Genomic DNA, 26,121 nt, shown 5'->3' on the forward strand with positions numbered 1-26,121 from the left:
AGATAAGTCGAGCTTAAGCTTTATTGGCTTAACAGAAATCTGCCTCTGACTCAGGCAAGAAACAGTCAAAGCATTTTCAGAAAAATGGGATCTCTATTTGATTTTGGTTTCTGGCCTTTGCTTTGTTCCTATTTAGACCTCAGCCTTTATGCTCAAAACTTTGGTTAAAATTCTACTACAGGGCTTCCCTGCTGGCGCAGTGGTTGAGAGTCCGCCTGCCGATGCAGGGGACGCGTATTCGTGCCCCGGTCCGGGAGGATCCCACATGCCGCGGAGCGGCTGGGCCCGTGAGCCATGGCCACTGAGCCTGTGCGTCCGGAGCCTGTGCTCCGCAACGGGAGAGGCCACAACAGTGAGAGGCCCGCGTACCACACACACACACAAAAAATAATAAATAAATAAAATTCTACTACAGATTATTGGTGTTGTTTTAGGGGAATGAAGGAAATGAAAGGAGATGGGTGGTTTTTCAGGCCAAGGTGATTCCAATACAGAGGAAGGAAAGCATTCAGGATCCAGGCAACACAAGGGAAGCGAGCTGCTGTGTAGTGCAAAATGTCCAAGTAGAAAGAGATAGCAGCCCCTTGAGGTGTGGGAGTTAAGCTGTGGAGGTGTCTGGACAGGATGATTCCTTTTGAAGACATGAGGGTAGACGAGCTCCACAAAGGAGACAGTGTTAAGAAGGAGATCAAGTGTGTAATTTAATCTCCACATTCAGGAGATGAGAAGAAGAAGGAAAAAAACTGCAAACAAAGGCAGTCAGGCAGGAAAGGAAGAGCAGTGAGAGCTCACGTGTGTGAGGGCTGTCAAGTGGCGGTACAGTGCGGTATTTGCTGATGGCCTTTAGATTTAGGTCATCCTGTGTTTAACTCCAAGCTCTTCAACTGAATAGCTATGTCACCTTGGGCAATTCACTTACTTCTCTATCTTTTCCCCCAAAATGTGAGTCAGAATACCTACAACATAAGGTTGTAGGTGTTACAACAGTCTGGAGGTGTACAGCAGGTGTACGACAGTCTGGAGAATATGTCATGTCAAGGAAACCAATAAAAGGGGTTGCCTGAAAGAACTTGGTGCAGGAAGGTAAAGAAAGTTGAATACTTTAGAGATAGTGATTAAGAAGTTATATTCGATTTCCAAAAGAGTCATTCCAGTAGTGGGGCAAAGTCTAAGGTAAATGAGCACAGCAAGTGTACAACAAACATCTCCCTTCTATTTGCCTTTAGGAATGTAAACTTGAAGGTAAAGATTTGATCTTAGATAATATGGTCTTAATATTTATTAATAATTTCAACAAATTCTGATAATTCTCCTCATTCTGCTCCTACATAAGCTAAAATTAGTTGATTGACTCTAATCTAATTGATTTTAGACACTTACTAAATATTACCTCTCATTCAGTGTGGGGTGCAAAATTATCTGTGTAACAGAGATTGAGCACCCTTTGGTTTGTAATTAAGTTGTGTGACTTATGGAAAGAGTCCCCTTCCCAACATTCACTGAGTAAAGGTTTTGACATCCTGTAATATGAAACTTTTTTTTTCAACATCTTTATTGGAGCATAATTGCTTTACAATTGTTAGTTTCTGCTTTATAAAAAAGTGAATCAGCTATACATATACATTTATCTCCATATCTCCTCCCTCTTGCATCTCCCTCCCACACTCCCTATCCCACCCCTCTAGGAGGTCACAAAGCACCGAGATGATCTCCCTGTGCTATGTGGCTGCTTCCCACTAGCTATTTTACATTTGGCAGTATATATATGTCCATGCCACTCTCTCACTTCGTCCCAGCTTACCCTTCCCCCTCCCCGTGCCCTCAAGTCCATTCTCTACGTCTGCATCTTTATTCCTATCCTGCCCCTAGGTTCTTCACAACCATTTTTTTTTTTCTTTTTTAGATTCCATATCTATGTGTTAGCATATGGTATTTGTATTTCTCTTTCTGACTTACTTCACTCTGTATGACAGTCTCTAGGTCCATCCACCTCACTACAAATAACTCTGTTTCGTTTCTTTTTATGGCTGTGTAATATTTCATTGTATATATGTGCCACATCTTCTTTATCCATTCATCTGTCGATGGACACTGAGGTTGCTTCCATGTCCTGGCTATTGTAAATAGAGCTGCAATGAACATTGTGGTACATGACTCTTTTTGAATTATGGTTTTCTCAGGGTACATGCCCACTAGTGGGATTGCTGGGTCGTATGGTAAACTGATACAGCCACTGTGGAGAACAGTATGGAGTTTCCTTAAAAAACTAAAAATAGAACTACCATATGAAACTTACTTTTGATTCTTGGCTATTCAGGACTGTTTATAGGTCTCTGTGTTTTAATTAATTTCTTTTTGTTATAAATGGTCAAAACCTGGAAGATAGTAATGAATAAGTTGTCATGTTTACAGAATCCATTGGGCTGACTGACTTTCAAGCAAAAAGAAATACAGTTGCAATTAACTGATTTTATTTGCCTTGAATTAAACGTTTTAAACAAGAATAATAAGTAGTAAAAATATTCTTGGCTCTATATAAAAAAGGAAAAAAGTAAGGTTCATTTTAAGACTGGGGTTGGGCCTTTTAAAATCTGAAGAGAAAAAAACATACTTGAGTGAGTGATTTATATTTTGAAGGTTTCTCAAGGCAAATGGAAACATCCCATCTAAGAAGGAGTGGAAAGAGTTCCACATCTTAAAAGACTATCAGAGAATTCCTTTAACTTGTTTTGTTAAGGCTTTTGATTAAACAAGGGGTGGAAGTTCACTCTTTTTTAACCTTATAATTACCTTCAGACTGAATATTGAGAAAATTGGAAATAAAAAGCCTGTCTAACAGTTTAGATTGCACTTTTCACACATTTAATCAGCTGTTTGCTTGCCTTCTAGGCCCACCAGTAGGTGTTTATCATGAAGCTTTCCCCTGTAAATTACAACTGCCAGGTTACAACTCCAGAATTCACTCTTCTTGAGAGCAATTTCTTCTGGGGTTACCATATCAGACAAGATTAGTAGTTAGCAATCACGTAAAAGGTACACTTTTATTGTTGTTTCCACCTGTTCTTTCCCTGTCTTTTAGGTAAAATGCTCCCCTGTGCATTAGACAGAGATATAAACTCCCAAGAGCAAAAAAAACCCCTGACTTTTACTTTCTGTATCTTCATATGTGTGCCCAGGAACTTAATAAATGTTTAATTTAGATAATTTGGCACCTGTATTCCACAAAGTTGGTTGCCATTTTCAAAGGCATTTAATCATCTTTAAGGTGCAGTAGAGGTCAAATATCAGAACAGAAAGATCACAGATTATTTTAATTTGATCAGCCCTGGGCATGATTCCTTATTTCCCCACTTTACTGGCTACATAGCCCAGAAAAAAATTACTTAATCTTTCTGAATCTTACTTTCCTCATCTGGTAATATTAACTTCTCTAGAGGGTTACTGTAGGGATTAGGTGTAAGGTCATAATAATAACTAACATGTACCGAGTCAATGCTGTAACTGTTTGTATGTATTCACTACTGTAGCCTTCTCAACAATACAATAAAATAAGGATTATTATTATCATTCAATTTTAAAACAAGGAAACAGAAACATATAAAAATTCAGTAACTTGTCCCAGTCCACACAGTTAGTTAGTGGCAGAGCCTGGATTTGTACCCAGAGAGCTATCTTCCAAACCCACTCTTAACTCTTAATCATCAGGCTACATTGCCTTTTTGTTATTTCAGGAAGTACCCTGAGACACGCAGTTTGAAGTAACTACTGTCATGAAAAATTGTAACAAGAAGAGTCCTAGATCATTCCAATAAACCAAGGGCAACTAGACCCATGTGAAGATCCTCTAGGCCTTAAGTGCTTCTAACATTTGGTCATCTAGACTCTACCGGAACATGGAGGCTGGGCCATCCCACTTTCATATGATTCTTGAGATCAGCCTAGTTCTTATTTGGAGCTCAAACTTGTCTTCTGGTAAATTTACTAGTTTTTCACATTACAGCTACACATAAAATCCTAAATTCACATACTAGTTTAGCTCTCCATGTATTTAAGGATAGTTTGTATGCTATCTTTCAAGTTCCTTATTTTTTTTCATCTCTTGGTTAAACACCTAGGGTTTATTCAACAATCCTCTTATATCTGCCAAGGCTTTCACCTCTCAGGTAACTTTTCCCTAATCACACTCCCATTTGCCAATAACCTCTTAAGATCTGTTGGCCAAAGTGAATATAATATTCCACCATGGAATAAGTAATACTGAATTCAGGGAGACTATTATTTATATTATTTTGTGTACTCTGTTTCTCTTAACGCAGACTAAGTATATATTTTCTTTCAGAGCTAGAGCATTATACTTTTGCTCATACTTAACTTGGATCAGCAGTCAAGTAAACCATGAAACTGTTAAAGTCGGTTTCCTCTATCCTGTGCAACTGTTTTTTCTAACCCAAATTCAAGAGTGTATTTATATTTTATTAACATTCATTGAATGCCTACTATATGCAAAACATGATGTTGAGCCCTATGAGAAACACAAAATTGTAGGTTTCCTTTCTATTCTCAAGGAACCCATACACCAGTAGGAGGGAATAGGGAAAAGGGGGAGGAGAGAAAGGACAACTAAAGAAAAGAAGACAGTCGAAGGGTAGGGCAAAGGGTACAATGAATGTGGGCCCAAGATGTAAGAGCTCAGAATTAAGAATCTAAAAATGAAACTCTGGTAGAAGCAGTGTGTCCTTATTTGAAAGCTGAAAGTAGGACAACTACAGGAAGTGTTTTTAAATGTTTGTTAAGTATCATAGGGTTATTTCGATCCTCTTGTTCCTACAATCTGAATAAATTTGAATCTTGGTCCTGTTTTTTGCCATATTAGCTACCTTCCCCAATCTGTGTCATTTGCAAATTGGATTCATCTTCTTTAACTTGAGTGTATACCCATATACTTGATATTAAACTGTCCCTGTGTACCACATTTTAGTTTAAATCTAAAAATAAATTACCTAGAATATACTTTGTTCTCTCAAAAACCAGGAGAGTTCTTAAGGAAAAGTCACTTATCAGCTGGATAAAGCTGATTGTTGTGGGTTTGTTGTACCTAAGTGCCAGCGGCTTCTTCCAGAAAGCTTACATGAAGAAAGAAACAGAAACTAGCCATGGATATGAACCCTCTAAAAAGAAGTACAGACTCTCTTTGGGAGCATCAGGAATTGAGGGAAAAGAAAGAAGTAGTTGCATCCACAGCTCTGTTCCTAGTATATTCTATTAAGCTGTTCATATTACAATTGTTTCTTCCTGTGTTCCACCCCAGTTTCATTCTGCCACCATGAGTGTCACCTCACAGTCTGCAGATTTATTAGCAACCAGAGTTCAGAACTTGCAGGAGTCACTAAGCATCAATAAAATCACACTTATGTTTAAAATGAGTGATTTTTTTTCCAATTTCAGTCATACTGAAAACTGCATCACTTAAAACCTTCTTTCTACAAACACATGGCTTAAAAATAATTTTAAATTCATAAGTGAGCTCATTTTTAAAAATGGAAATTCCTATATGGCACAAGAAGAAGCTAAACACCAGATCTGGATTTTATGGCCCACAGGGTGACAGCAGGATCCTTGAAGGGCGGCCCTTCAGCTTAAGTGTAGGATAGAAACACACATACACACAAATAAAACATTCACCAGCACAGGAGATTAGGAGAAGACACCATTTTGCCTGTACTTCAGTGGGGAGGAAGAAATGTTTGCTCTTACAGAGTTCTGAGCTTTAAAATTATACCATCTCTGTGGTATACCACTTGGCAAAGAAATTAACTCAAATATTGATTGCAATACTCCTGGTATACCTGCAGAAGCAAATGCAAAATTCCTCTGGAGAGAAAAGACCTCAGGTTTCACAGGTAAATCTTCAATGAAGATAAGATGAGACATTAAAAAGAAAACAAACAAACAAACAAACACATAAGGCAACATTGTATCATGGGCAAGAGTCAGCAAACACAACAAAAGGCAGATTTAGATCCCCTTAACTTCAGATGATTTAGACCCCCCTGAACTTCAGACAATACAGCAACGTGATAAAGATTATAATGTAATATAAGTGCTTTAAAGACATAAAAGAAGGAATCAAAACCACAAGAAATGAATAAGAACTAAGGGGAAAAAGACAAAAGAACTAAATGATTTGAAAAAAATAACTCCTAGGAATAAAAAAGATAGTTATTTAAAAAAAATTCAGCAGATAAGCTAACACAGGATTAGACAAAGCTGAGGAGAGGAGATAACTGATAGACTGGGTGACAGATATGAAGAAATCACAAAGGTCACAGCATGAGAGATAAAGAGATGGAAAATACTAAAGAAAGTTGAAAAAACACAGAAAGATAATGGCCAACATACATCCAATAGGAAGTCCAAAAGGAAAGAATAGAGAATGAGAGAGAAGCAATATTCAAGGACATAAAGATGGAGTGTTTTCCAAAACAGGTGAAGGAGATGACTCCTCAGATTCAATCATCTAAATGAGCCCCAAACAAGATAAATAAAAATACAGATATAATGCACCGAAACCACAAACCCCAAGGAAAGGAGGATCTTCAAAGAAAAGATGTATTTTCAAATGAATTATTGATACAATTGGACTGACAGCAGACTTCTAAACACAAATCTCAGAGGCCGGGAAGGCAGTGGAATACTTCCCTCACAGTGCTTAGAGAAAACACCTGGAATTCTAAACCTAACTCACCTAAGACTGAAAATGGCATAAAGCCCATATTAGAGAAAGAGAGTTTGCCATTAATAGACTCACTCTAAGAGAGTACTAAGGTAGGTCCTTCAGGAAGAAAGAAATGGAATGCAAGAAGCAAAGATAATTTGACTATAAATAAAATGTGTCCTAGATATATTTTGAATTAGAGAAGACTAAGTTCCAGATAGCTATTTGTATCTTTACCACTTTCTAAAGTCTCTCCAAGATATCAAGTTTGTACCTCCCCCATCATATTTCTAATGAATAGAAATTCATCAGCTTATGTCTGGAAAAAAAATTTAGACTACATGAAGGAGAAAGTGGTAGAACATTCCCAACCAAAGTATGGGGGTGCCCAAAGGAAAAGAAAGATCTTGTACCCAAGATGTGCATTCTTATTAGCAACCCCAGAGTTACAAATTAAAAGTCTATTATTTGAGTGGTAGCATGCTCCTATAACACTGACTTTCCTATTTGAATCATTCTGTCTAATGAGAATATATCAATAGTATGATTTCCAAGGCATACTCTTAAGGGGAAAAAACAAATGTTTAGGAAAGAGATAAAAAGGAAATTTACTTTTCCTTATATGTTCTTTGTCCTTTTAAATTTTATACCATGTACATAAATTGCTTTTTCAAATATTAAGTATTCAGTTAATTAATTTTAGAATAATATCAAAGAAAAATCTAAAAAGTGACTTTATTTGGTTTGCTTTGAATAAAAAAAAGAATAGGGGATATGAATACTAGGAACTCAAGGGTATAATACGATATAAGTTATATTCAAGGGTGATCCCTCGAAAAGATTAGCAATACTTTCAAAGCAAAAGTGAAGATCTTTTCCAAATTCCCAAATAATCCATTTGGCTTTTTTTTTTTTTTTCTTTTTTGGAGACCTGCCTTCTAACAGTTTGAAACCTACATTTTTTTTCCTTTACATTAACTCCATGACATGTCATCATTTCCAGTGCTAATTAGGTAGGCCTTAAAATAAAAGAGCCTGAAAAATTTCCCCATCAGAGTTGTTATCTATTATACATGACTGATACATGGAAAGAGTAAGATCTTTTTCCAATTAACCTGAAGGACTTGGAAGAATGACTTTGAGATATAACACTGAGAACTTTTAACTACTTTTCGAATAGTACAAAGACAAATTTCCATAAAACATAAATTTTTAAAGATTTGCATTAGGACTAAAATACAGCAATTATAAGTAAATGTAAAGAATGCAAATTCCTAAATTAAACATTTTAAACCGTTACAGTGTAGTAAAGTTATACTTAAAGCAGATTTATAAATAAGTCAAGAAAACTAGAATTAATTCTAATTCCTAACCCTTATTTTATAACATTTCAGGGTACATACCGCTAATTTAAGGACATCTAAAAGCTTCAAACAGCTCTGTATGAACATGTTACTTAAAATGTATAATATAATCACATCAAATATCATTTATTGAGTGCTTACCACATCAAAGACATGATGCTGTGCACCTTGCTTACATTACTTCTTTTAATCTCCAGAACACCCCATGAGGTAGATATTATTATCTACATTTTATACACATAAAAATTAAGGCATAAAAAAATGAAGTAACATAGAAAAGATCACACAGCTGGTCAACAGTAGAGCTAGGACTCATGCTGATGTCACTCTGACTTCCATTTTTGTGTTCTTGACCACTCTGTTAAATGCTTCAAGGAGAACCAAGGTTTGGCATAACATTAAGCAATTAAAGGGTTATTTAAAAGAGGTCAAGGATCACCAACATAAAGAGAAGACATGTCTTAAGTACCTAAGTTAACTCATATGTAGGTATGGTCAAAAAGCTTTTGGTGAGAGTTTTGGTTTTTTATTTTTTGCGGTACGCGGGCCTCTCACTGTTGTGGCCTCTCCCGTTGTGGAGCACAGGCTCTGGACGCGCAGGCTCAGCGGCCATGGCTCACGGGCCCAGCTGCTCCGTGGCATGTGGGATCTTCCCGGACTAGGGCATGAACCCGCGTCCCCTGCATCGGCAGGCGGACTCTCAACCACTGCGCCACCAGGGAAGCCCAGAGTTTTTGTTTTAAATTTGGTAACAGGAAAAAGTAACACTGGGATCTAAACACCTAATTCTTCCAAAGTTCATTATTATGCATTCATTCATCAAATGTAATTTATTCACTTTTATAACTAGAGACCAAGTCTGAAGATCAGCAAGTATGACTGGAGTCTCCATCTTAGGCAGAAAATGGCTTTTGTATGTGAAGTTTGTATTTGTTTAGCTAGAGCAAAATGAATTCAAAATACTATTTAAAAAAGATCACCGCTGTTGGTAAAGCGAAGGAATTTAAAGATTTTCTTTCTGTTTAAACTATGTTAGCTCAACATTTTTACTCAAATTCTCCTCATCTCCCACAAAAAGATATACATTTTGGTAATGGAATTTCACTGTGAGTCATTTTGGTTAAAAAAAAGGTATGTATGCTATGGAAGAAATGTTTTGAAATTTTTCTTTTGTTTCTGAATTTTTTCAGTCTATGTGAAATGATATAAAATGATGTAAGCGTCTAAAAATACGCCTTTTAGAAAAAGTTACATGATCATGAAATTAAATCAATATGTTCCTTTAATGATGAAAAATGCTAGTTAAACAATATCAGGAAATGTAATACAGTTTGACATTAATAATATATGCTAACTATGCATACTACTAGCAAAATAACTTTGTTACTATTAACGAATTGAAGGATTTTTACTACCTATACTGTAACAGTAATAATTCAAATTTTAAAATATCAATCAACCTCAACCAATTTGAAGTTATCTTGGACGTAAAGCAACATTCACATATGCCTCATGCTTCATTTTATCATCTTGAAACTACAGATATTAAAAAGCTACAAAAACACTTGGGAATGCAACTTAAATTTATATTCATTTAATTACTCACTGTAAATAATTAAAATCTCATCTCATGTTTTGATCTGTGGTCAAGAAAGCCATTATTTTACACACACACATACACATACACACAAAGCCATTTATCACTAAAATGTTTGATTTCCTTTTCTTTGATATTGCAGCATATTTTTTAGCTTTGCCATTTGATATCAACTTTTTCCCAGTTATAAGCATCTTAATTTGATTTAAGTCAGCAGTTACTTATAGGGGACTGTCAAATCTTTTAGAGTTATGCTGTAAATCATGACTGAAAGATTTACTTTCAGTATAATAAGACAGCTTTGCATATTAATTAGATCAGCAGACACATGTTTGCGGAGGTTTAGCAATTGTGCAATAAATACAGCATGGCAGTGACAGAGCTGTTAAACCTCAGCACATAGATTTCTAATACATTTTATTGAGTTTATCCAAGAAATAATCACCCTGCTAAACCCAAGTTAACCACATGATGGAATATTAGGATGTTTAATTAAAAATGAATTTATGCTGTACAAGTGGGTAAACTTACACAGCAGCTAAAAAAGAAAAGGCCATGAAAAATTAATTTTACTCAATAAAAACATACACATAGCCCTTTTGTGACGTTGGTAAATGGATTCAACCATTTCACTAAGATACACATGATGCAGAAATAGACTAAATAAATTTGGGGGAGGGGGTTCAGAGGAGACTTTTTCAACTAAAGTAACAAGGGTTGGTAAATGTCATGCACATTAGGATTGTCTTTCAAAAAATCAGTAAATCCTTTTACGTGATCCTCAGAGATCCATTGTGAAGGCTCAACAGATGACCACTGGGGCCAGGAATTAATCTCCTCTGTAAGCTATCAGGCAGTATCCAACTCCAGTAGGCCACACTTATGCCATTCCTATACATGGGCAATCTAGGCAATCCTGATATTTTCCCTACCTTGGGAGAGAAAAACTGCCACAGAAGTCACTGTTAAAGACAACAGGATTATCTGGTAGCTGAAGGGGTGGGCATAACAAAAACACAGACTTCATGAGTGATGACAGTAGGATGAATTCCTCTGAGCATATACCATGGCATAGGCAGAAAGGCAAGAAGGAAGGAAGGAAGGGAGAGAGGGAGGGAGGGAGGAAAGGAGGGAAAAAGGAAACACTGGAATAAGAATCAGAAGATGAGTTCTAAATTGCAGATCTGTATCTATAATTAAACACCATATATAAGTAACTTCACCTCTCTGTACCATAATTACCTCATCTGCCATGTGAAAGTCTAAGACCAGATGACCCTGAAGCCCTCTTTAAACTAATATTTTAAAAGATCCAGCAAATATGGAAGCAACCACATCATCTCTTTCTTCCTCATTTACACTTTTTATTTATTTAACAAATATTTGTGGAGCACCTAATAAAGTATAGGCCTTATACTATGTCTCAAAGATTCAAAAGTGAACAAGTTATACCCTTCACCCCCATAAAACTCCATGCCTGGTGTGGAAGTGAAGAGAGGAGACAGATGGACAAGAAAGCGAAAGCTGGGTAGATTAGCAGGGGTCAAATCTTGAAGGTCTTGGTAAGACATGTGACCTTTATCCCGAGGGCAATGGGAGGCACTGACTTTTTTTCTGTCTGGGGTGATATGATGAGATGTGGGCTTCTATAGTCTGTGGAGATTGCACTGGAGAGAGATGCCTGAGAGGCCTGAAGTACTCTAGTTGCAGCCAGACTTGAAAGAAAGGGACCCTAGTACCGAGAACAAAAAGGACTTGACTGGATGTGGAAGGGGTGTGAGGGGGATGATTCCTTGAGTCCTGGTGGGAGGGAGGGAGAGGGGGAGGAAGGGAGGTGGGGGAGGGCAGGAAGAAGGGATAAAACTTGGTGGATACGGCTGCTGCTCACTGAAACAGGAAATAGAAGTGAAGAACCGGGTTTTGGAAACAGAAGAGGAAGAGGACATGGGGCAAGAGTCATGGAGGCGATGAGGAGCTCAGTTTGGGGGTCTCTGGATTTAAGGTTCCCAAAGAAACACTGGACATTTGGGTTTGGATCACGTGCCACAGAATGAAATAGCAGTTAGTTCTCTTTATGAATCATTGAAGATTCTCTCTCTAGAGGTTCTTAACTATTTGGAAATCATATAACACATATGAAATCTTTAAGAGCCCGGGTTCTCCCTGCAGAAAAATGAACACGTGCACAGATACTCAGGGAATTCATGGACCCCAAAGCCCATTCATAGACCTACAGGGGTCCAGGAATTCCAAGGTGAGAATCCCTACCAGAGGGATGAGGATAAATATGGCAGTGATCGAAAAAGGAAGTAACTCAGAGCTCCTTGTCCTGACGACATCAGAGAAATGCAGAAAATGTTTTGATTGCTTTGAGTAAATTGCACTAGCAATGACAGACAGCAGATATGGCAAAAGACTGGCCTGATGCTCACCAAACCAGTTTCATCTTCCTGGACACTCCGCTCAGCTACATTTTCTTAACCCCTTGAAGCCATGTGGTTAGATCTTACCAATGGTATGTGAGGGGAAGGGACACTTCTGACCTGAGGCAGTAACACTGGGTGTGCATTTTGCATGCTTTCTCTGTGGTCCTCTAGCAGTTTTAGAGGTCATGTACTGGGCATGGCTTCTTCACTAAATGGCAATAGCCAGGGTCCCTAGTTGGAGGAATCCCAATCCCAATCCCCTTCAACTCTCTCCTCAATACCGCATTCAACATATCAAACTGAGATTTGAATGAGCAATACACCTTTTATACTAACCACTGAAATTTTGGGACTTGATACAGAAGCTGAGGGTAGTTACCTTTATTAATAAAGTAAATATCAATAATAATAATAATACTCATCATATGTAAGGTCCAGAGGTTAATAATATAATTTTATACTATCTGCTTTAGTTATCTTTACAGTACCTATTGTTGGGTTTTTTTGTTGTTTTTTTTTTGAGGTACGCGGGCCTCTCACTGTTGTGGCCTCTCCCGTTGCGGAGCACAGGCTCCGGACGCGCAGGCTCAGCGGCCATGGCTCACGGGCCCAGCCACTCCGCGGCGTGTGGGATCTTCCCGGACTGGGGCACGAACCCGTGTCCCCTGCATCGGCAGGTGGACTCACAACCATTGTGCCACCAGGGAAGCCCTACAGTACCTATTGTTACCTGACATTTATTTTCCTGTTTATAGTCCCTCTATTCCACTACACCATAATTTCCATGCAGACAGGGCCTCAGTTTTGTTCACTGCTATATCCTGTCTCTAGATCAGTGCTCAGCATATAACAGATCCTAATTAAACATCTGTTGAATAAATGGGTGAATAAATTATTTCAAATGGGTCTCTTCTCATCTGAAGGTATTTTTTTAAAGGGCACACCTTCTATTTATAACTACATCAACAAAAATGGTGGTGTTGGGAGGTGAGGAATTGGGAACTAACCTGGAGAAATAATTGGGACAGATGCCTTAAGGCAAGCATCGGTATTACATTTTCCCAGATAGGAGGCATTCTCTCTCCTCTGTCATTAGAGTGACTTCAGAAGAAACTTTGAAAAGCAATTATATAGATAAAAACCTGGATTTGGGAGTAGAAAGACCTTAGTATTCAGCTGCTAGCTCTCTGATGTTAGAAAAATTAAATCAGGATGAACCCAAAATTTTTGTTTGTAAATGGATAATACCTCCAAGATAATACCTATCTTCGAGGAGACCTGTGAAGAGTAAGGTGACGTACAGAGGGTAAAAGACACAGAAGTTATGCACCTTGCCCAAGGCCACAAAACAAGGAAAGAGTAAAACTAGATTTTAAACGTACATCTTTCTCAAAGCCCTTGGCTTTTTGTGTTTGTCCTCTTAGAGACTGAAAGATCAAGGGTAACTACCCAGAGAAAGCTAAATATTCTGTTGGGTTACTTTTAACGCCAGTTTTAAATTTTACATTGCTCGGATTAATCTTATGCCATTCCACACTTTCACAATCTCTCCATGTAATTTTTTTTTAGTAGGGAAAAGATACGCAGGATTGAGCATGACCATTATTCATCCCAGATTTTCTGGGACAGCCTCTATTTCAAACTTGCACACCACTGAAACTCCCTGAAAAAGCCACTATTTCAGTATCCAGACTTTGTACCAGAAACAGCATAAAATACTGTATTCAGGAAACATAGTTACCATAGGTCTGAATGTACACCTTGTTAGTGTACCTTGATGCATGTGCGGATACTACTGGAGATCATGGGATAGAAACACTGTAGAACCACTGCACTGGAAGTACCTGATTTTGATCTACTAAATCCTATGATAGTTAATTATCAAATATCTGTATTTTTTTAGCAAGTTAAAAAGCTCTATGGGTGATTCACATGCACTATGAGTTTTGGAACTCTTGATTTTGGAAATGATCTCCTTAAGAAAGAGGCCCACATATCAAAGATAACCACTAGGCATTTTCTGTTAGAGACCTTTGTAACCAGTTAGTCACCGAAGTTTGAAAAGCACCACTTAGAGGTACTTGCAGAAAGAAAGGATGTAGTGATCCTTTTGTGAGCATCCTTCTGTGCTCGGTGGCAGTACTTATTCAGTAAACTTTGCACTTCTCAAATGGACCAGAGCATTTTCTGTCTCACATTCTGATCAGTGTATTTATTAAACCCAATGACTGCAGGTGGGATGGAGACAGGACATTCACTGCATCTACTGCACTGAGATTTACGGAAAGCAAGAGGAGGTGGTAACCACTAATCACTGGTGGCAGCAGCTTTCTCTTAGGGAGAATAATCAGACTTTGTGAGGTCATCTGCTGTGAGAACCCACTTAACCGTCAACAAAGAAACCAAAACTACTATTGTTATGATTTTAATTAGGGGTTAATACTCAAGGCACTTTTTAAATTCTCAAGGTGTGTTTTCAATGGACAAAACATCTTACTTTGAGACATAAGCTATATACAGACTACACATAGATATATTTTTTAATATTTTTAAAAGTTTCTAGTATTAGTATCTATCAGAAAGAGTAAGTTCGGAACAGACTTGGATGAGGAATAATGAAGGGGTAGAAAACTTTAAGCACTTTGTAAACAGACAACAATGAAAAAATATTAAATAGACCAGGTAAAAATTTATTAAAAATTCTCAAATGTGGATGCAGGGAGTAGTGTGTCCCAGGAAGTGAGTTCGCCATAAGCTTGAACTCTATGTTTTAATGTGGGCATATAGATTCCAGGAAAACTGGGCTCCAAATGAGTAAAGTGAATTATGAAGTCATAAAATCCTGGGTAATCCAACATATTTTTCTGAAAAAGTTCAATATACTTCTAGTTATAATAGCTGCAAAACCTCCTTAGAGTGACTTTGGGCAAATGCCCAGTGACTACGCCTCACTGAAACTTCCCACCTCCTGCCTCCTAAGCTTCTGTGTTAATAGCAAGTGCCATGTTTTGAGAGCCCACTTGAAACATTATTTTCCTCATGAGTTACTTTATACATGGGCGTAAAAATTCATCTTCTGGAAGATGGTATGATATTCTTACCCGTTTCACAGCTGGGCCCGGTGAAGCCTTGTGGGCAGGCACACACATTAGCGGCAATACAAGCTCCTCCGTTCCTACAGCCATCTTTGCAAAATGCTAAAATAATTCAGATAAATAATTTTAGCACTTTAGAAGGAAGTAGTTCAAGATACTCCAAACTAGCTTTTCTTTATTGCCTTTGATATAAATGTTATTATAATTTCATATTCAAATAATACTTTCCATATAGGTAAGAAACTTCAACACAATTTGTAGAATAGTACTCTTTCCAATGTTAAGTATTTCACCTGTAAAAGAAAATACTGAGCTTTCTTTTAACAAAAAACAGTAGCCTTACAAAACAGGAATTAGAAGTAGTATTGCACCTCATTGTAGCAATCCAGCTTGAAATTAAATCTAAAAAAAATGGCAGCTATCCTAGGCATCTTCTTAAGGAAGAAACCACCACCTAAAGAGTAAGATACAGAAATAAGAAATAATTGAATCCTATACGGCTCTGATCATTCTACACACTGTCCAAACTGTCAAAATATTAGAGAAGTGCCCCATCCTTCAAAAAGTTCTAAATTAGTCCTGGTGATGAATTAGCCAATAATGAGAATTTGATAAAGGAGTCTTCAAGAAGGGTCTTGAACCCCTCTGCCAAGGATAGGTCAGGATCCAGGATCAAGGGCAAAGACACTGCATAGCCTGTTGCGTTAGAGTGTGTGTGTGAGTGAGGGGATTTCTTCTGTGAGTAGAAAAAGAAGCCAAGCTCTGAGCCACTACAAGCGTGATCTTTTGAGATGTGCTGCCCTCAGAAAAGGTGAGAAAAACAAGATGGGCAGGATGGAGTACCCTTAGAAACTTCTGTTTCCACTTCAGCTTTTCTTTGACTGTGTAAGGCAAAGGCTGTTCCCTCAGCCTGGCAAGGCCTGTCGTGGATGAACTGGATCAGCCTGTTCCATGCCTGGGGCAAAAGCTTTTGCTCTAGTTTTCTGGCATGTGCTTCCTCTAATTAGTTAGGATGTACTTTCTCAGAGTGGGAAACTGTAGAAATCTGAGATTCTGCTACTGAGTTAAAGGAAGGGGCACGAAGAGGCCATTTGGCTTCTTTGGTTCTAGGTCTTAATCTGTCTTCATCCTAGGCAAAAACAATACCTAGTCACCAAGAACTTGCAAAGAGATTAGGAATTGAAGCCTCATGAAAAGAAAGGCTACACCCACCAGACCATGTGTATATCCTCCTTGGAGTAATTTGCAAGGTTGCAGCCTGTTGATAGAGAATAGGACTCAATGATTCAGATCCTACAGCTAAACTACTTCTCTCTCAGCTTTTGACGTTCCCAGCAGAGACACACACAGGAACGGAGAGTCTTTACTCAGGCAACCTATACTCCTAATTCCCATAAGAAATTTATAGACGCTGGAAAGTTCTCCTTCCTTCAAAGATAAGAATTATCTGTCTGCATCTTCTCATGGCTTCAAGAATTCTTTACGCTATAAACTTTATTTTTCACATTAATAAGGAGTGAGGGTCAAATGCAAATAAGAGTGAGAAGCTGTTGGGCTCCCAGATGAAATCCTAACTCTCTGAACATCCAGATGCTTTGGGGAAGTCCTAAGGGTGCATTTATACCATGCTATGGACTCGAAAGTCTAGCTTTCCTCAGGATCCATCCAGTTTCTGAGGAAATCTTTGTGGGATTTAGACTCCCAAATGCGTAGGCCTTTACAATGCTCTAAACTACAGATTTCCATAGACTTAGACAGAGTAATCCTCTGGCCCATCCCTATCTGCATCCACTGTGATTGTAGACCAGGTCTGAAAGTCATGACCAAAGGACATGGCATTAGTAACAATTCCTTGTTATCTCCTGTCTCCCATATACATGTAACAAAGAAAATTAATTTTGGTAAACTCCAGGATAATGAACACAGTACATTTGAAGAATGGACCAGTTCTGAAGCTTAAAATGCCTGAATTAGACAAATGATAAATAAATCTATATGACGTAATAAGGAATATGGGCTTTATCCTATGGAAGTTGGCGGAGTTTCCAGAATAGAACCTCCGTTTTCCTTGTGAAGTGGGAGGTAAGCTCCTCTGACGAAGGAAAATGAGGGCATGGATAAAAGAGTGAATTAATGGATGGTGGTGGACTACAGCTGGAATATCCGCTGATGGAAATGAAAACCTGAGAGTTATTGATGGGTAATGACAAACCAGGTAAAATGGGAAATGATAACACATAGAAACCTAAAATTCCCAGTTAATTAGTAGTACTTAGCTCAAGAGAGAGAGAGTAGAGAAGAAAAGCTCTCAGACCAACCCCAAATAGATATTTCACAGTGGATCATGGTAGTAAAACAAATGGGTTGATAGGGCTGCCAAAAAAAATATAGCTGTAATGTTTGGACTCAAAAAGAAATATCGGAACCTAGGAGGAGACTGGTAATCTGGAAGAAAAGGACAGGTCAGAGAGATTAAAGATGAAAAACTGTGGAAAGAACAGAGTGGGCAAACTGCAAGCAGAAGGACGTGGGGTTAGATAATAAAAAGCTAAAGTTTAGATTTCTAGAGTGGAGTAGTTCTGTACAAAAATGCCCAGGATGTGATTATGGCTATGATTCCACTAGAGAGGAATAGAGGTGGAAACCACTGTGGTTGAGGTCATGGAGCATTAAATCAGAGTTGTTGAACAGTTAGGCCATTTAAACACAGACGTAATCCAAGAGGAAGCCCATGAGCTACACTTCAAAGTTCTCAATGGCTGTGGGAAGTACCCAGAAGGCAAGTAACAGTGATGAGAAAGGGTGGAGGGAGGGAGAGATGGATTGCATTATCCCTAATGGAAGAGGTGCCAGCACTTAAATCTTTTACCTTTGCATGTAGTTCCATTCCCGGTATAGCCTGGCTTGCAAACACAGTTGTGTCCTCCGACAGTATTGAAGCATAAAGCATTTTCATCACAGTTGTGCTGATTTGTGACACACTCATCATGTTCTGAAATGAGAATACGTTTTTGTTACTCAAAGACAGATTTTCAAAACCACTGTGCTTTAAATTGCACCTTCATCTTTGTTATTGTATGCTATTTCTTTCCAACACAGACATACACAAATTACCTATTAAACAAGAGCTTGTATTTTGAAGTACTGTATACTCCTTTTGAAGTACATACATAGTGTACACATCCACAAACCTTAAACACAAAAGGATTTGGATACAAGGCCCACCAATAGTAGCAAGGAATAGAAGGAGAGGAGAGGGAAGGATGGGGATTAATTCTCAGAAGTAGATCCCAGAGCCAGCTGTTTACAGTCTCAGTGGTTAATATTTGGGGAATTATCTCATGATATAAGTCTGCTACCTAACTTTTTCCTGTAGCATGGAAAGGGTGATAGGAAAGGATGTGTAACTGTATTGCTCCATGAATCCTGAACTGCAGGATAATGGACATGAAGCCCTGTGGAATTAGATGCAGTTAACATCTACATCCACACTTGCAGGCATAAAGATACACATTCAAACTGCTGGGGGAATATCTGAGTTTCTTAGTAAGTTCCCTCTTTCTGCAAAGAAAGTATCACACTTTTATTAAATAAGACTAAAACTTGCCTTTATAATATGTGCCAGTGCAAACTCTGAGATATACAATCAATATGATACCTCCTTTAACTGTGTGTAACTTGACACTTTCAAAAGCACTGAATCATTTGATTCTCACAGCCCCGCTGTGAGAGAGGCAGAACCAATGTCATTATCACCACTTTAAAGATGAGTCTGTGGTGGCTCAGAGTGCTTCAGTAGCCTGCCCAAGTTCACGGAAATATTAGGCAACTTCAGAATGCTAGCTCAGTGTTCAGCAAAAATGTAAGTGTGAGGAATAAATACAGTAAATATGAGAAAGAAAACAGATCTAACATCGAAATCAAGATGAGTAGGAAATGAAATACAAGTGAGGAAATGCATACAAGTTAGTTCAGCCATCTGAAATCCCTACAGCCTCACTACTTACTACCCAGTCTCTTACATAAATAGTATTTAGGTCTAAAATTAAATATATATTTTAATACACTTACACTGATCAAGCCATTCATTCACTATGATATAAATAATCAAAGCAAAAAGAAATATTGCTTTTTCACTTTAGAACTTTTTGCATTCCAAACAATATGTATCTCTCTATATATTATTCTAGACAACATAATAGTACTGTACCTGTAATTTTGAAAAAAAATTGCCTTTGACATGTAGTTGAGATTAGACTAAAATCATTTATTTTAACTATAATACTAAAATAGAATGCTCTTTATTTTATTTTTAAAAAATAAAGATTAACATTTCATGATTCTATGTCCTGTGTTACACAAGCACAAAGTTATGATAGTTTTAGCTATAGGCCTATAATAAAATCTATAAAGATTATTCCCAATAACCTTTCAGACAGATTTCAATCACTAAGGTTTTGGAATTACACAAATAGATATTCTCCAAATTCCTGGCTGAACTTCCCCAAATTATATAAAATTCCACCTTTATTATCTAGCATCAGAATATTTCAGAGTTTTTAATAAATTCATGCATATTGATGATAGCTTAGAAAATGGCTGGATTACACACGGGTGTCCTAATTGGGGATACCCTTGGACACTATTAAATATCGGAGGGACCAGAATGGGCAGCCCACCTACTTCTGCGTTCAGCTGCCTGAAGCAGAATAAAACCACACTGTGAAGTTTGCAGCTGCTGCCAATTTTCTTCCCACTGCAATTCAAAGTGCTGCAGTTAATCTATAAATCTCTATACAGACAGCCATGGGGCCCTTTAAAGGCAGCTGCTGATTGATCTGATGTTGTTTTCCTCCCTGCCTTGACTGTCCTCTTAATTAGACGGTACTCACTGGGTGGAGGAAGGGCCTAACAAGATTCAGTTTAGCAACCAGTACGATAATGTTCAACAAATGTTAACTAATTACACAACCTGGAATCTGGTTTGTCCTTTACTCTCGGCGGCCACTGAAACGAATAAGTGGCTTCTAAGCAACTCAAGGGTGAAGACAATTTTCAGGTTTTTAAATGCAATGCACTGGCGTGCACCTGTACATATATTGTTCCCTCTGCCTGCAGTGCCTGCCCCATGGATTCTCCTGGAAAACTCTTACTACTTTTAAAGATTACACTAAAATGGTATGTCTTCTGTGAAAATACCTTTCTCTCCCCCTCCCACAGAGCTGGGGCTTCTGTCTGTTTTCCCTAGCACCAGATACAAGGCTGTTTTACTATATTTTATCATAAGTGTCTACTTCTCCTTGGTTCTCTATTTTCATGCCCCACCTGGGAGTGTGAATTTTTGGAGAAGAATTTTATATTTTTCTTTGTATTTCATGTCAACATTCAAAGAAAGTGTCTTGAATAAATGATTGAAAGAATGAGTGACCAGGGACTTCCCTGGTGGTGCAGTGGTTAAGAATCTGCCTGCCAATGCAGGGGACACGAGTTCGAGCCCCGGTCTGGGAAGATCCCACATGCCGCAGAGCAACTAAGCCCGTGCACCACAACTACTGAGCCTGCACTCTAGAGCCTTTGAGCCACAACTACTGAGGCCCATGTGCCTAGAGCCCATGCTCCACAACAAGAGAAGCCACCGCAATGAGAAGCCCACGTACTGCAACGAAGAGTGGCCCCTGCTTGCCGCAACTAGAGAAAGCCCGAGCGCAGCAAAGAAGACCCAACGCAGCCAAAGGACATACTTCCTATACCGTTATCATTCAAGTCAATCCCAATTTGTTCAATTGGAGACTAGACACCAAATGGAAAGCTACCGAAACCTAAGCTGTTTCTTACTGATTTTACTATGGTGGTGTTTTATTTGGTTTGGGATATTTCAAATATTAATTAAGATAGCAGGACATATTTTGAAAACAGAAAGTATTAATTCTTTTATATTGTCACTTTAATTTTTTTCAAACTACTTAAAATAAAGTTGGTTATACTCACAATTATCAACTAAACTGTGATCTTAAGAAACGCCTTTTAAAATGCCTGTACTGTAATCTCACAGAAGAATTAACTTTAATTTGACAGCCCTTTAAAAAAGAGAATGTGAATGAAGCAAGGAGCAAATATTCTATAAGGTCATCTCAATAAATAGTTAATTATTGCTGCTCCATATCGACTTTTGGTCAAATGTCAACTTCTTACTGTTTCCCTGACTGACATACCCTTAAGGACTCCACCACCAACCCACCAGTCAGCCTATCCATTTTTAATACTTCCTTCAACATTTTTAACATATAATACATACAATTAAATAAAATAAGGAGGAAAATATTAAGACAGAATTTAAATCCATTTTACATTCCAGTGTTTGAGAAGAGCATGTCAGGATATAATTGTGAATGACTTCTAAGTTTTATTTCACATATATTGAAAAGCAGACACATCAGATCTGATGTTCAGAATATCCAATCCATAAGATCCAGTGCTATCATATCCTCAGATAAAATGTCACTGTTCATGTGACATGACAGTCCAAACAATAGCTGGGATTGAAACTGAATGCACCCCTTTCTTTTTCTTTTCTTTAAAAATATTAGCACATAATAATTTTAATCAAAATTTAATCACTTTTGTACCTATGAATTTTAAATTTAAATAAAATGGAAAAAAAGGAAAAAAATTATAGAAAGAAAACATTACCCCTCAACAGTTCTAAACAAAAGTAGTATGGGTGTCAATTATTACAGTACCTTATATACAGAATAGATAATGTTACAGTGATAGCTAGCAAAGATTTGTCCTGAGTGCCATATTTTGTATGCTCTGCATCTTTACATACTATGTAAAACTGATTTCATACCAGTGACAAGGGTCAGTATAGTAAAATTCCTCTATGAAAATAAAGTAATAATATACACATTTGAATTTATCTAAATGCAGATGTTACATATAACAATAATACTTCAGTTTCACTGATTAACTCCTAACCTGTTTAAGTTAATGTATCTAAAATCATTTTAAGACTCAACACCCAACAGATCATCAGTCAGAATGACATAGAGTTGGATTCAAATTGGATTTTAAAATTGGTATTCATATTGAGCTGTTTCCAGAATGAATGTACTATCTAGAGACAAGACAGCCATTCTAAAATTCATATAGCTTTTCTCACTATGATTTCAGCACAGACATGCAATACACAGAGCACATGTTCTATTCAAGAATTTCACTATGATACAAAAGGCAAATACTACAGAAAATAGGAGTGAAAAGTAATTTAAATATATCTACATTTCAATTCAATTAAATACAATTTTCTTCAATGTCTATTTTGTTTTAGGATCTTTTCGGGATTATAAGTATGATTATAAATAGAAGCTATCCTCACAAAGCTTATAGTTTAGTTGGGGAGATACAAAAACACAAGTGCCTTTAGTGCATGGCTTCATTATGAGAAATGCTGAAGCAAGGAAGTAATCTCTGTTTTAAAAGGTCATAGAGATCAAGGGAGGAAGTCATTTCTAGTTGGGTCAGGTGGGAATGCAAGAATGACTTCATGGAGAGCAGAGCATTTGGCATGGATAATTTTTATGCTTGTGTGGGGAAGAGGCAGGCTCCAAGCTGAAACAGCATTTACATACTTTGCTTCTTTTGTTTTTGGAATCTTGAGTCTCTTACAAATTTGACTGAACCTGAATGACTTGTAATAATCCTAGTTCTATTTCAGTGCTTGCATACCACATACTTTGTAATATACACTATCTCATTTAATCCTGTTAATTAGGAAACCTTATTATTTTTCAGAAAATTAAACTTGGCTTATAGAAGCTAAGTATCTCGCCTGAGATCACACAGCTGGTAGGTGGTAGAGCTGTGAATCACAACATCTGACTCCAAAAGCTAGCTTATTGATTGCTATGCAATAGGGCCTCCTGACATTTAATGCGTAGGTTTTCCCTGATCTATTTTTTTATCCTAGTGTTCTTTTTTGTAATTATCCAGAGGTTTTGAATGTTTACACATTACAAGTCTTCTAATGTTTCACAATTAGGAAGTTATCATCTCTTTACTGTATTTTCTAGTATTTTTTAACCCTATAGGAGCCTTATTAAAAATTATAGAACTCCTAGGGCAAAGCACTGAGGTAATTTCTGTTCATACTAAAATCCACATTTTCACACAGTTGAGAGACGTTTTCAAAAGAAAAGGAAGATATCAATATGGTCAAGTACAAACGCCTGAAAAACAAAGTAACCAGCTCACAGAACTTGGACTCCAGCACTATTCCTCCAGCTTAAAAATCTCTGGAAACTCAACCATAATGTAGTTTGGCAACCAGATAATTCCAATGTCCAAGAGTCCTCTCCTCTGATACCAGTGGTCAGGCCCTAGTAACACTGTCCATTGCTTCTCGAGAATTCTGTTTTATATCCCCCAGCAATATACTAGATCCTTGGGTTGACACTTTTACACAGCAAATTCCACTCTTCTGGTAACAGAATGTAATATAGCTTCATAGCTGGCCCAATACCCTCAGAGAATCTTTCTTTTCCTTTGATAGATTTCTCTAGTCACAAGAATTATATTGTCTATGTTGCATCTTCTACTTTCCTTTCCAAATCTAGAAATGTTGGGAAAACAGCAGCTACCACAACATACAAGGGTAAGTCCCACAAAGAAAACTGTTTCACTTTCCCTGACCCAAGTGTTTCCTGGAATATAAATTTACAGTGAGCAAATTCTCTCTTAGAATGTAGCAGGATATGGCTCTCAACCTAGTGACAACCTACCTCGGGTCTTAACCTGGGAACAAGCTCCCTCAGGCTTAAGACTGAATAAGTCTTGGAGCAAGGAAGCCAATGGAAGTGCAATAATCCTAGTTTATTGATAACACCATCAAACTGGATGCTTAGATGGGTGGTTTATCTCCAAAGTGAAGAGGTGCTTGGTTATTTTCCTCTTATATTTCCAGAGACCAGATTGCTTGCCTTAAGATATCAATGAGGTTTGCAGCAGTTCATCCATGAGTTTCACTCATATGTGTCCCCACCAAAGTCAGTGTGTAGTTATGTGTACTGGCCTGTGAAGAGCTTCAGAACAAGATAGCCCATGGGTCTGCAAATGAGACCTCTTAATTTACTCTGAAAAGAATGATGACAATGGTGAGTCCCCAGATAATATATGCCATCTCTATTTCTCAAATGAAACAACCCTTTGGACTTAACCACAGTTCCTTAGTACATTCACAAGATAATTATTCTATGGCAGGTCTTTTCAAAGTGAGTACAAACTGAAAATAAAGAATGTTCTCTATTACAACTCAACAATTACTAGACAGTTTGGGGGTTTATTGGAAAGAACTGGAATTCCTTCCTTCCTTCTTATCCCTCCTTCCTTCCCCTCCACAGATACTTAGTGTTCTGGTACGTGAAGACCAATATTGTGCTCACTGCCACCAGCAAGACACATCCCTGAAATCAAAACATTTGTCCTAATGATTACTGCTTCGTAAGGATGATTGTTACAATTCATTAGATTAAAATATCCTCCATCAACTGTTCTGTACTAGGACCCTAAGTAAATATGAAGACAAAGTAGAAATATGAGAAAATTATGTACTATTTTAATAAGCAATAGCAGGGAGGCAGTGTGATACATATGCTTTCCAGACAGGCTTGGTTTGAGATGCTATTTTATCCTAAGTTCTCAGTGGCCGTGTGAAAGTTAGCTAATCTTTCTAAGTTTAAAATGAAAAAAATTAAGACCTATGTTAGAGAACTGTTACAAAGAATAAACTTCAATGATGAATGTAAGCACCCTGGCAAATCATAGACACTCAACAACTATTAGTTACCTTCTCATCTTATTATCTACTTCAGTGGGAAAATTCATTTTGTCATTATTAGCTAGATGATGTCCTCTATTTCAATTTGCAAAACCTAAATGTCTCACAGAATTTGCTCTCTTCATAATCTTCTCTGAAATCAAATACATTTTGGACATTTTTCTGGTTTCCAAAATTCCACTGAAATAACTTTCAATGGTTATATTAAGGAAAAAGAAACCTCTATCATGCTCACCCAAAGCTATTCATTTTGTTTCTTATGGTTACCTTATTTACTCACTCTATATTACAGAGAAAAATCTATTTAGTACAACGTCATTTTAACAGACATTTACTTTTAACACTATTCAAGTAACTATCAGAAATTATACTTTAAACTTGCTCAATGCCTACAACAGCAGCAAACCCACTAAAACTCATTTTTAACACCCAAGCATTTCTTGTTCACTACTCAAGTTTCCTGTTCATTGACCACACCAATTCAATACTGACTTCTTGTTATTCTTCAGTTTGTTCAGCAACTCGGAATTTGTTCAGATTTCCTCCTCCGACATGCTTGGTTTATTTTCTTCTAGTCTTTTCACTGTATGTTCAGCCTCCTTGCCTAATCCCTATTTGATCAAGAATCTTAACAACCAAAGCACACTCAAATTTCCTCTCTACCCTTACAGTAATTTCACAAAGTAATTCAAATTCTATTTTTATGGCAAAATCTTGTTTTGTCCTATTTGGTGTTTCAGGAAATAAGCTTTGTCTGAACACATTGTAGGGCAACAAAATACTTTTAACCATCAGTCAGATAGTTTTCATTTGTTCTTTCAACACACATTTATGAAACTTCTGCTGTGTGATTCTAGTGCTCCGGAAGAGGCAAAGATGCATCAAAATGGGATTTGTGACTTCAAGAAACTTTTGAACTATTACAGGATGGGTGATGTGAATAGATAATAACTGTGATATACTGCAGCCATTGTTTAGTGCTGTAAGAGAGAAAATAATAGTAATAATGACAATAGCTAATTTTTAAGTGCTTACTAAATGCTATAAAGAACTGTACTAAGTGTTTTATATGCATTATCCCCTTCAGCC

The 26,121-nt window shown here is 37.4% G+C and overlaps 1 protein-coding gene across 1 annotated transcript in view; it reads right to left on the bottom strand.

The window, feature by feature from the left end:
• The window catches only part of NELL2 (neural EGFL like 2), a gene marked incomplete at its 3' end in the record, with an annotated part of 372,583 nt that overhangs the window by 98,413 nt on the left and 248,049 nt on the right, over positions 1-26,121 (bottom strand). Inside the window, exons 15-16 of the mRNA XM_079715910.1 lie at positions 18,067-18,189; positions 15,204-15,299 (exon numbers count right to left, since the gene is read on the bottom strand). Of these exons, the coding sequence (XP_079572036.1) occupies positions 15,204-15,299; positions 18,067-18,189 (219 nt within the window). The remainder of the gene's footprint in view (positions 1-15,203; positions 15,300-18,066; positions 18,190-26,121) is intronic.

Source organism: Hyperoodon ampullatus, assembly GCF_949752795.1.
Source record: "Hyperoodon ampullatus genome assembly, chromosome: 11".
In the NCBI taxonomy this organism is placed as follows: domain Eukaryota; kingdom Metazoa; phylum Chordata; class Mammalia; order Artiodactyla; family Ziphiidae; genus Hyperoodon; species Hyperoodon ampullatus.